At 35.5% G+C, this 12,178-nt stretch overlaps 2 protein-coding genes across 2 annotated transcripts; one reads left to right on the forward strand and one right to left on the reverse strand.

Annotated features, from left to right (window-relative positions):
* Positions 1 to 2,448: 2,448 nt before the first annotated feature.
* Positions 2,449 to 4,331, forward strand: LOC143537538 (acyl carrier protein 1, chloroplastic-like). The gene is made up of 4 exons (XM_077031281.1): positions 2,449 to 2,654; positions 3,378 to 3,467; positions 3,784 to 3,906; positions 4,013 to 4,331. The coding sequence occupies exons 1-4, from the start codon at positions 2,595 to 2,597 to the stop codon at positions 4,142 to 4,144; spliced, it is 405 nt and encodes a 134-aa protein (XP_076887396.1). The 5' UTR covers positions 2,449 to 2,594; the 3' UTR covers positions 4,145 to 4,331.
* Positions 4,332 to 7,015: 2,684 nt separating this feature from the next.
* On the reverse strand, positions 7,016 to 11,918 carry LOC143537561 (zeta-carotene desaturase, chloroplastic/chromoplastic). The gene is made up of 14 exons (XM_077031309.1): positions 11,624 to 11,918; positions 10,672 to 10,796; positions 10,416 to 10,550; positions 10,232 to 10,304; positions 10,044 to 10,117; positions 9,842 to 9,946; positions 9,505 to 9,749; positions 9,256 to 9,343; positions 8,452 to 8,494; positions 8,211 to 8,367; positions 7,969 to 8,097; positions 7,814 to 7,886; positions 7,535 to 7,699; positions 7,016 to 7,288 (listed from the first exon to the last, which is right to left on the reverse strand). The coding sequence occupies exons 1-14, from the start codon at positions 11,814 to 11,816 to the stop codon at positions 7,142 to 7,144; spliced, it is 1,752 nt and encodes a 583-aa protein (XP_076887424.1). The 5' UTR covers positions 11,817 to 11,918; the 3' UTR covers positions 7,016 to 7,141.
* Positions 11,919 to 12,178: the final 260 nt, after the last annotated feature.

Raw genomic sequence — 12,178 nt, forward strand, 5'->3', positions numbered from 1 at the left:
CCTTCTTTTCCCTCTTGTCGCCGTCCCGCCCTTAAGCCTTGAACCCCTCTTAACCTTTTTGTCTGTCCTTTGTTCCTTCCCGCCTAAGGTTGTCTGCGCAGCTCCACGCGCCAGACTCCTTACAAGGAAGCCTGCGTGAAGACCACCTGTTACTGCGATACGCGAGACGAACTGTCCCCGCAGCGCGCTAAGGATTTTAGTTCTTCCCGCGGCACGCTATGGATCCCGTTCTTCCCGCGACGCGCTAAGGAATATATATTTCTTCTCGCGACGCGCTTAGAATTGAAGTTCTTCCCGCGGCGCGCTTAGAAATATAGTTCTTTCCGCGGCGCGCAAAGGTTGGTTCTGTCTGCCTTCGCGCTCGCGCTCTCTTGACCTTCTGTGTCTGCCTTCGCGCTCGAAGCTTTCTCGCGCTGTCTTGTGTCCTTTCTTCTGTTTTAACTTGCTTGTTTGCTTTTGATATCTTATCTTTTGTGCTGTTGACCTAACCTGTCTTATGTCTGAAAAGCCACTTTTGGCGCAGCATGCGCACCAACCCCATTGGTTGACAGGAAAAGTGACTGACATAATCTTTTGAGATCTGCTTTTCCATGCTTGACCAGTACCTTTATCTGACCCGCCCATGCCTGTTTACTGTTCCCTGTCAGCTTTCTCTTGTCCCCTGCAGCTGCCATATCTTTTGATATCTTTTGCTTTTGGAATCTTTTACTTTTTGGAGATCTTTTCCCCTTTTCTAGGGATTGTGTTCCCTAGGGTTTCCCTATAAATAATAATGTTATTTTCTTAACACTACACACACAAAGCACTTAAACTCTCCTATTCTCTCTTGCTCCTTGCTCTCTCTGCCGTCTTCCTCTCTGCCTCCGTCTTCCTCCCTGTTCTGCCCTGCTTTTCCGGTAATATATATTATATATAATAGTTTACTTATTAATTATGCTAACTTGTAATCAAGACTAAAAACAAATCATTAAAACAATAATCTTATTTATAGGTTAACTTGTGCTTGTTTAAAGTTGGTTCTTGCTTTATCTTACACCGCATCGTTTATCAAGTGAGTAATCTCGTACCTAATCCCTTTTTATTTTTAATGTTTTGGGATGTTCATGTGTTCATACAAACTTAGAGTCTTAAACTTGTTTATAAACTTTAGTCGCGCAGTATCCCATGTGTTGAGGACGTTTACTTGGCTGTTTATTTGTATGTGTGTATCATTAACCGCTTTGTTCGGCCTATTTCGAAGTTTTCATGGATCCATTAGATGAACACGGGAGACCTATCGTTTACGGTTTTCTTTGTTTACACTTGCACAGATGTTTTCTTGTTTTTGTGCTCATTTGGGAGCACGGATTGAACTATGAACTATGATCTATTTAGGCTTGATCACAATCTGATTACACCCTTGTTAAACACCAGACATACACGTGTTGCCCGCAGATTTATTGTTATCTATGTATTGTATTGTATTAAACTTGATTTCTCACCAACACGCAAGTGTTTGACGTTTATTTTAACACATGTTCAGGTTTGCTGTAGCTGTTTTTGGAGCTTGTGGACACGTAGGACGTTTTTACTTTTGGACCTAGATTAAAATGTATCAAGACAAGTTATTGTTGTTCGAATATTTTGCCTTATAATATATTGATTTATGTTGATTTATGTTATCTTGTGTTTACTCTGCGCGTGCGCGAATGAATATATTTATTAAATATTGACACCCAATAGTGTCACGAGTAATGAAACAATATGTGGCGCCCCGATGTATAATCCGCCTTTGGTCGGGGTGTTACAATATCGATTTGGGTTTAGGGTTTTTTGTTATTAATATACAGGAGGAGACGGGTTTTTGTTATTAATATACACGCAGGCAGCCACGTCAACGTTTTTTAACACGTAGGATGGACACGTCAGCTAAAACATAACGGAGTTAGTACTCGGTTAGTCGTGGACTGGTGGCAGACACATGTGTGAAAGTTGGGACCGTTGGCAGTTAAAGTGATAGTTGGGACCAGCGCCGGCAAAAATGAAATACTTGGGACCAATAAAAACCAATAGTCCATAATTATTATTACGTTTAGAAATAAAAAATGTGGTGAAGTGGCAGGAAGCTTTACTTTTACAATAGAGACTCAAGTTCAATCCATGATATATTTGTGATCTCTGGTTTGATCCTGAGGGCCTCCCGATTTTGCCACCAATGGACATTCGGACGGGCGAGTTTTCCCAGGAACTACAGATAACTTGGATGCGCTTAAGGACTCTCTCTCTATATATATGCATTCTATATTTGTGACAATGGTTATTCATAGACCTTTTTTGGATATTCATACACCCTCTTAACACATATTATCTTATATTTGTTGTTCTTTTTTTATTAAAAAAAAAAGAGAAATAAAAGTGTAAAACGTAAGATACAGTTAGCTAGGTGGGTGATCTGACCGGCGGATATCTCGATGCTAAGAGGAACCTAATATTAACCCTATAAAAACAACCAAACACACTCTCTGCTTACTTGCCCACACATTTCATTCATCGTCGCCTCCGCCTATTGTTCTCCAGATCTTATTGTTGTTATTATTATCAATCAGATCAGATCCATGGCCTCTTTCACCGGTTCATCTCTTATCTCTCCGGCACACCTCTCTACCCAATCTCTGGTATATTATTATTATCACTTTCCTTTACCCTCTGTTTTTTTTATTATTCTTCATTTTCATTTCAGTAGATTGATTGATTCGATTAGTAGTCGTAGTTGGACGTGTAACGTGTTTTATTTATTGATCTGATTTCTTTAATTGTTTATTGATTGATTGTGGTTATTTTTTTTCCCCAATTTTTTCGAGTTGATAGATCGTACGCTCTGGATCCTAAAGTACGACCTAATTGGCTAATTCGTTGATTGTTGAATTGTTATTTTGTTTTGTTTTGAATTCAATTTGGTACTTTTAAGCTGTAATTGAAAAGTAGATACCGGTTAAAAGTTTGATTCAATTTGGTTAGGTTATAGGCTCTAGTTTTAAATTTCTGTTTAATTGATCTATGTTGTAGCTAAAGTTTGATAGTTTGATTCAACAGAGAGAATTATAGAACAACTGTTTATTAAAATATTAAAACATGCATACATAAAGATTTTGGATCTACTTTATATGCATGGTCTTCAGTACATAGAGATGCCTTATGACTCTAAATTTTCAATTTTTTTTATTAATTCAAAGATTTTATGAAAACATATTTATTTTTTTTGTGCTTTGACTGGGACACTCTGTATAGCTTGTTAGATGATAATATGATATATTAACCTCATTAGTCAGCAAGAAAGTAACACCTAGTGCTACTGATATACATATACTAATGGTTCTGTGTAAAATATTTATATTCAGGCATCAACCAGGATCTCTGGGCTGAACATGGTTTCTTTTTCCAACTCTGGAAAAACTCTCCCGGTTCGCCTCCTTCAGATTTCATGTGCTGTAAGTGGTTCTTCTTTTGTTACAATTCTATGCTGGCTTGTGGATGAATATGTATATTTATAAATGTATAATGCATGTAATGAACTATTGTCTTTAGTGTTAAAATGAATTGTTTTTATCGTGCCGATACAGGCTTCGTTGACCTGCTCACACTTTTTTGATCATTCTATTAATACTCAAATGTGTTAATTACGGCTACAATACAATATTATTATAGTAGAAAACTACATCTTTGAATAAAAAAGGTTTAGGAGGTTATATGCATTAAAAAGTTTTTGGTGACTTTCAACTAATTATGTTTCCACATCTTTTGCAGGCGAAACCAGATACAATAGACAAGGTTTGCTGCATTGTTAGAGAACAACTGGCTGTAAAAGCCGAAACACCGGTTACTGGTGAATCAAAATTTGCTGAACTGGGAGCCGACTCACTTGACACGGTACTTCAAACTAATAAACAAAAAAAAATTATAATTTTTGAAGTTATAAACTTGTATAATTTTTATTTTCTTTCTTTGGTGAATTTATTTCCACTTATGTTTGCAGGTTGAGATTGTTATGGGGCTCGAGGAAGAGTTTGGCATCACTGTTGAAGAAGAGAGTGCTCAGAGTATCGCCACAGTTCAAGATGCTGCTGATCTTATTGAGAAGCTTATTGAGAAGAAATGCAATGAATAATCAGTGAGATTATGGCAGTCTTGTTTTTGTTGGTTTCAACTGTTGCTGGCGTGTGTGTGGAACATTAGTAGTTGTTTGTCCTTTTTAATTTATTTTAGTTGGTATGCTGGTTACAGGATTAGTATGGTATTTTGAATGAATTTGCTTGCTGCAAGCATTAGCGTTTTAATATATTAAGACTTTGGTATTGGGAAACAGAAACGAGAAAGGCATATGATATGCTGTCAATGCATTTGGTTTTATACATGTCAACCCATTTGACCCGTTTTTATCATTAACACTTAAAAATGGGTTTGGGTTGACCTGTGACTGCCAAACTAAGCTTGACATGAATTGGCACCTTAACTAAAAGTCTCTGTTTTGCTCTTAAGTTCTCAAAAGAGTATTACTTGATGTATGTTAACGCTTATTGGTACAACATTTTACTATGGAACACAAAAGGGGTGAAATTTCGATAATTACTTGTTAACACATTCCAGTCTTGTGATTTTGAATATACATCACTATAAGAACTATCATACTATTTTGCTATCAAGTTTGAATTTTAAATTTGATCTTACAACTTGAATTTTGGTAGGATCTCCCGATCCTGTTTTGGTCTTACAAAGATAGATCAAAGATTAATGTTTTCTTAAGGTCAGTGGCTTTCCGGCTCGCAGCCGGGCGGAGGCGCTCTATTTGCTTGCAATGTTGGCTCTTCGCCTTTAGTTTAGAAGTAGAAGCAGAGGGCACCGTTTGCCCTCCACACTTCCAAAAAAGTTGGGCAACCTCTGTTGGTCCTACGTGGCAGCCCTCTCATCCAAATGAGGCCAGTGACCCCTCTTCCCCTCCCCGTTGGACCTATATGAGATTTGGATGGTGAAGAATGGTGGAAATTAAGGGGAATGATTTATACCTTCGTTGAAGGGTGAGGAAGAATAATAGAGACAAGGCTGACGTGGCGAATGAGGGGGTATGGTTCATCTAACCTTCGTTGAAGGGTGAGGAAGAATGATAGAGACAAGGCTGACGTGGCGAATGAGGGGGTATGGTGCAGATGAACCATACCCTTTAGCTTAAGAGTATGTGTTTTGGTTTGGTTAGTTAAAGTGTCATGTAGGCGTCACGTCATTGTCACGTAAGCATTGGACTTCAACTAACCAACTTAAAAACAAGTGTAATGTAGGGGGATAGTTTAGGGTGTGCAAGAAACCGAAACAAAAACTGACAATTTGATTTTATGGTTTTTTTAAAACCCGAACTTACGACTAGTTAACCAGTATTATACAAAGGTAAATGGTTGAAATTGAGGTGGACCCCACATTTTTGTGATCTTAGTTTTGGGCGTTAACCGATTGGCAAGAAGGTAGATTAGAGTGTCGTCTGGGGTGTGTTATGGTTTGAACTTTGAAGTATGAATTTTTGCTGAGGTGGCAAAGTGGATTTTGTATCGACGGTACTGAAACTAAATCGTAAAAATAAATTAGTAAGCAAAAAAAACAAATATTATTTTAATAATAATGTATTAAAAAATATATATGTTAATCTTATAGCTAACTTATAGATCATCCAAACATGTTCTTAACTTCGGGTGTGTTTTGTGTTTGGGATTATTTATTTAAGTCAAAATTTTTTGTTAAAAGGAATTATTAATATGAATTTTTTGAAAGGAGTTTTTAAAAAAAAGTGTTTGGGTTATTTTATGTGGTGGGGAAAGTTAAAATGACAAAACGTGACACTCCTTTAAAATGAGTAATGGGTTTTGAGGGTTTGAGGGGTGTAATAGGTAAGTCAAAGCACAATAAGTTAATAAGTTACACTTCCTCAACTTATCAAAACCTCCTTATTTTGCCTTGTTGATAAGTTAAAATTCAAAAGCCATTTTTGCTTGTCAAACAACTTATATAACTTATTAACTTTTTAAAAAGTTAACAAATAAGCTACAAGAAAACACAAATATACAATCCCAAACACCACCTTCATTTGTAACAATGGGGTGAAAACAGCAGGTAAATTTATACCAAGTGTTTGTCAAAGAAAATTTACATTTTCTGCTATATAAAATAATAAAAATAGTTTCTGAAAACAAATATTATAAATAAAATTGTATTATAATCAGATAAGATAAAATATTTATAAGAAGATAAGTTGTATCTTTATAAAACAAAACTGTGTAGTGGCTTGGCGCCCCCACTACACACCCACCCACCCACTTGAATCCATTTGATTGGGTTAAAAGGTTGCGACCGTTCTTAATCTCTAGCATCCGCCAAGCTACTTACGGGCTTGCCCTTAACGTCTCATCCGTAGTGGTGTATTGGTGTTTGACGCCCATGCTTTGCTGATGTTGACTCGGGCACTTAGCCCATTACAAATGGCCTAAAACATTTGGCAAAAACCGGATTCAATCGAAATTGTCTTGTGTTAAATTCCAAAAGGAGCAATAGTGATCGGACAAAATGGCACCACGCGAAGGCATTATTTTCCACACATGTAAACGAATAACTTATAATTTATGTATTATTTACTAGTTTTATTTATCATTTATTATTATGATGATGAGAGATCACATGGGCGGGATATATAGTTCATAGTTGATACTTAAATGGCCTCCAAAAGAAGGTTAAAAAACATCCCAATTTAATACCGTTTTGAAATGTCTTGGATCTGTTTGATATATATAAATTTCCTTTTGATTTTTATTTAATAATTATAAAGTCTTGTAAGTATTTAGACACATTTTATAACTCAATAATATATGTAGTTATGTACCAGAGTGAGAAAAGTATGATCTAAATTTTTCATAATGCTTGAAAGTGGTAACTAAATGTTTTTTATGAAATAATAAAATAAAACTAATCTATACTGTTTGAAAGTGGATACCAATTATCTTTAACAATAACAAGAATAAATCCATATTTTATAACTAAAATGGCAAATATATGATGTATTTTCTTACATCCTCCCAATCAATTATACAAAAGGCATACACTATATAGTATTGTAAGTGGCATCTTGTTAAACAAGGCTCATTTCATCAACTCCAATGGATTGAATTGCAGCAACTTGTTTCCTTAAAGCTGCAAGCTCTTCACCAGCATCGCATATAAATGCAGAAGCTTGTCTGCCTGATAAAGTCGCTCCTTCCATGCTATCTATGTAATCCTGTTTCGATTCAAAAATACGTGTTATTAATCCTCCACGGCCCGAGATCAAAACAGATAGTTATTTTGTGTGTCAAAGCAGGTCTGGTTGAATTATTTGGTTAATAATACATTAATACATATTGGGCTGCAGTCTTCTCCTTTTTATTTTACATGTTTGACCCGTCAGCTATAATAAAGAACTCGAACCGACTCATTCATAAGTTACATCATAAAAACATTTAAACAAGAAAGAAGTTGGCAATACCTGTTTTGTGTATGAGCCCGCCAAGAAAAAGTTCTTCACGGGTGTCTTCTGATCCGGCCTAAATGGATCTTTACCAGGTCCCTCTCGATACAAAGATTGACCAATTTTGACCACAGATGACCAGGTTACTTCCAGACCTTGGGAAGATGGGAATAAAGCCAAAACCTATCCCATTGAATATAAACCATATAAACCAAAAAGTTGGTTATGGGTTCAGTTTTAATAATATAAGTGGTTTCTAAAATATACATAACAAACAGTTAAAGACGTCTATAGAACCTGTTTGGAAACCCGGTTTATAATTTCTTCATTTGGTAAAGGCATGTATGGGTCTCCTGGAGTCAACACACATCTGCATGGTAAAAAGAGTAGTTAGTCAGTTACAACACACAACTGCCAAACAAATAACAAATGCAGCATATATAATTCCCTACTGGAGCAATGAGCCTTGTCCCTCGATATAATAATCTTCTGGTGAAGCCAGTGCCAGGTCAGCAAAACATGAAAAATCTGCATCTGGTGTATAAAGAAGATTGTCCAACCCTGCGGCCTTCCTCAATTGCCTACAAATTAAAATTTCATAAGTTAATTCAGATAAAATATCTGAAAAAAAAACCCTGAAAGATAAAAAGCAGATCTGTTCCGCAGCGAAGTACATTTGGACACATAAGCTCACCTAGATTGTTCTAGATCCTGCAATTCTGTTACCCAGCCATTATAACGAAGTTGCACAGTCACAACTGGAACACCAACTAATTTGTAGATATTATCAAAGAATTCCCATTCTCTCCAACTAGAAGGCAAAAGTCTCTTGATACCAGGGACATCACACGCTGCCATTTAATGTGATTGTATTAGTTACTTATATTTATATATTTTTTATTTAGTTTTTGGTGAGGGAGAAGTTATGTACAAACCTGCTATATATGCATCCGCCTTCACAATTTTCTTTTGAGTAGCCTGGAAAAGCACAATAATCATCAGATACAAAAGTGTTGATATATACATATGTATCATTTAAGTCCAAAAAAGAAAAATGAAACCTGGGCAAAAGTTTTATGGTTTATGTAATAAACTTTTTTTTATGTTTAACCTGATATAGCAGGTTTCCAGATCATGTAAGGATTAAAACATATTAGTTACGTCAAATAAATTATAGAAGTTTAAGGATTAAAAAGGAACTGCAATAAATTTAAATGGTGCTTATGGAACGAACTCTTAAATATATAATATTAGATGACTTGCACTTACTATCTCTAAGACTAAAAGCTTTACATAGTGGAAGTTAAGTCAACTTTTTATTTTATTAATCCCTTTTTGATGTGTTTCATCCTCATTGATGGATTTTATCATTTTTAATAAAAACTAGTGGTACACTGGTTCTAGACCTGTCATGTACCAACTATTGAGCCAACACTACTGTGCCAAATTGCAGAAACTAGTTAATAATCAGATAGACAATTGAATGCCCGACGCCTATAAAATAACAAAATATTTTCAGCCATTAGCAGAGTGGAATAGGTAGCTTAGACCACATATCATCATTTCAATGATTGACGACAGGCCCCAATTACCACATGATCTTATTTTTCAGCCAGACACCTATATGATCTTATTTTTTTAGAGAATTGCAACGTCTGTAACCAAACATCCTTATAAATAAGTAACCTTTAAAACATTTCATGCGAACACCTAACAAATATAGAAGAGAGTGATTGTACCTTAGACATAGCAAGCCCTGTAACATAAGTGTCTCCATTAGCGGACTTCTCATACAGAACCTCCCGACACCCCCATCTGAGATGGAACCTGAACTAGAATAACCATATTAATAGTTGCAAAAGATAACATTTCTTTTCCCAAAAAAAAGATAAACGTACTTGATATAAGTTCTTATTGCCAGTATACTAAGTATAACATATTGTTATTCGTGATTAAACTAAGTAACTTGATATAATCATTAATCATACCTTCCTCCTTTTTCTATAATATAATCTCTGATAGGACCACTTAGGTAGACATCAGGAGATCCCTTAAGCATACGCAACAACGAGGCCTCTGTCTTGGTAGCAAATAATGAAAAAATGGTGAGCATACACCGTGCACTGATATTATCACAGTCAATAAATCCAAGAGCATAAGCAACAGGGTCCCACATCCTCTGAATACTTGTACGTGTTCCCCCTTTAGACATAAACCATTCAGAGAAGCTAACCTGTTGAAAAAGTCAAACACATTCAAAGGCAATGACTTTATTAACTTACACAAAAGAAAATAAAAATATTAATCTTGGATCATGGTTCTTACGTTATCTAGGTTCCTTATTTGTGTCATAGCTCCATCTGGATCGACAAGTGCTCTCACAACTGGACTTAGAGCTAGGGCAACAGCATTTCTGGCTTTATCATATGTCTGCATATCATGATACGATTATTTAACAGATTAGCAAATGGGTTGTTTTTTCATATTTTACTACAGAAAGACCGTAATTGCATAAATATGATGTTACCTTAAGTTGATTTGTAGTTAAAAACGCGTTAATTCCATGTAATGGTGCTCCAACAGGAAAGCGGAAATCAAGTTCTGCAATGCGCACATGAATTTACAAATATGTTAAGTATTTAACATAATAATTACTTTACACCAATGTGTAAGTTATTTAGTTAAAATAATTCCGAACTAAATATAAAAAATTACCGCCAAGTTCTCCTCCTTTGTTCACAAAAGTGTGAGTATGATCCTTGACAAGAAGGTTCTTCTCAGCACCAACCTAGGTTACAAACAAATCACATGAAACTTATCAAAGATTCTTACAGATGGATAATTTCATCTCAATTGTGAGTTTGTGATAATTGTTTCAGAATTTGCAAAGGAATTTCACCTTTTTCAGAAGACGGAAAAGATTATTGTAACAACCAAAGAAAACATGGAGTCCCATTTCAATGTGGTTTCCTTGTTTGTCGACAAATGAACCAACTTTTCCACCAATAAAGGTCCTTGACTCGTATATATCCACCTGGAGAATTAAAAAAATTCAAGTGCGATGATGAAAATTTGAAGTGAACTCGTGTGTGCAAACAAGGTAAAGCATAGTTAAACAATTTACTACTGTTCTTTTCAATCAAGTTGTTAAATACCTCATGCCCTTGATCTAATAGCTCCACTGCGGTTGACATGCCAGCAAGGCCAGCACCTATGATTGCCACCTTCAACTTGGGTCCCCGATAATGTTCAGGTTCTGGTGGAAATAATCCTTTTGGAGCTGATTATTTAGCAACACAACAAGCAAATCTGTTCTCAGTACCATGCCATGTTACTAAAAAGAAAGATAATAAAGCAATAAAGTTAACATCACAGCAACTTAAACACCTACTCATTAGGCACCACCACAATTTTAATCCAGTAGTCACTAAAAAGTTAAATTGGTTATATATCTAATTACCAATATTATCACAATTCAAATATCATTGTCCATTAAGGCAATAATTCTATGCTTTCATCAAATTAACTAGAAATAAGAATTATTAGGCTAAGTTTCTCAGGTAATGTCCCAAATTGCAGTATCGGTACAAGACAATTGTGAAACCTAACGGACAAACCAGCAAATGAAATAGCCATAAGTAACAAATCGATCACCACATAATCACATTAGTGTCAGCACGATGTGGCAGGGAACAACACTTGAAGGACGTTACCGAGCCGAGCCAAGGTTAGCTTGAGCTCGACTCGAACTTCATACCAAGCTAGCTCGACTCAAAATCAAAGCTCAGCTGAAATCTTTAAGTCAAGCTCGGCTCGATAAAAAATACGTCCAAAAATATTGGAATCATAAACCTCTTGTAATAAACTACACATCAAAACTCTAACAAATACTGCAAGTCGAAAACTCTGATGAATCGGTGATATCTTAACAACAAATTCTATGTTCATATAATCATAAATGAAAAATCATAAGTCATTATGAAATAAATCAACAAAAACATAAACTATTAAATAATAAAATAGTAATCACTAATCAATAACCTAATACAATAAGCACAATTCCGTACTAGTTAATCCAATCAATAAACAAACAAACTAACAAATTACCATTAGTTCTCATGTCTGAAACATCACTGTCCAAATCTGACCGAATTACGGACTTATTAACCTTCAATCGTGTCAACTGGCGGCTCCGGCGACAGCGTATGAATGCAGTGGCGGTATTAAAGGAAGTTCGAGTTCCGGCAGCAGAAGTGGCCGGAAAATAGAGAGAAGATGTTGATGATGATGATGTGGCCATGGTGCTGTAACTAACTTAGCATTCAATTGTGATGAGTATTATTAATATTAATATTATTGTTGTGCAGGAATTGGGTGAGAAGGAATCTTGTAACAAGGAGATGCTAGTATTATTAATATTAATATTATTATTATTATTATTATTATGTTAGTACTTTTATATATTTTATTTTTATGATTTTTTTTAATACCTATCATTATATGTAATAATTAAAAGCGTCCATGTGGATCGTTCAAAACTGTGATTTTAGTCCAATAGTTTTAAATTTGTGATTTCGTCTCTATGGTTTCATTTCACTTGCAATTAAACCCGGTCCGACTAACCCCGTTAAGTCTGGTTGTTAAACTCATCTGCGTGCTCCT

This window comes from Bidens hawaiensis, unplaced genomic scaffold (assembly GCF_021521415.1).
Source record: "Bidens hawaiensis isolate Kalapana, Puna unplaced genomic scaffold, B.hawaiensis_p1.1 tig00011228_1, whole genome shotgun sequence".
In the NCBI taxonomy this organism is placed as follows: Eukaryota; Viridiplantae; Streptophyta; class Magnoliopsida; order Asterales; family Asteraceae; genus Bidens; species Bidens hawaiensis.

Coding starts and splice junctions, on each gene's coding strand:
- LOC143537538 (XM_077031281.1), top strand. CDS start 2,595: ATGGCCTCTTTCACCGGTTCATCTCTTATCTCTCCGGCACACCTCTCT. Junction 2,655..3,377: donor ACCTCTCTACCCAATCTCTG/GTATATTATTAT, acceptor ATTTATATTCAG/GCATCAACCAGGATCTCTGG. Junction 3,907..4,012: donor GAGCCGACTCACTTGACACG/GTACTTCAAACT, acceptor TTATGTTTGCAG/GTTGAGATTGTTATGGGGCT.
- LOC143537561 (XM_077031309.1), bottom strand. CDS start 11,816: ATGGCCACATCATCATCATCAACATCTTCTCTCTATTTTCCGGCCACT. Junction 10,797..11,623: donor TTCAGACATGAGAACTAATG/GTAATTTGTTAG, acceptor CTAAATAATCAG/CTCCAAAAGGATTATTTCCA. Junction 9,344..9,504: donor ATTATAGAAAAAGGAGGAAG/GTATGATTAATG, acceptor ATTCTAGTTCAG/GTTCCATCTCAGATGGGGGT.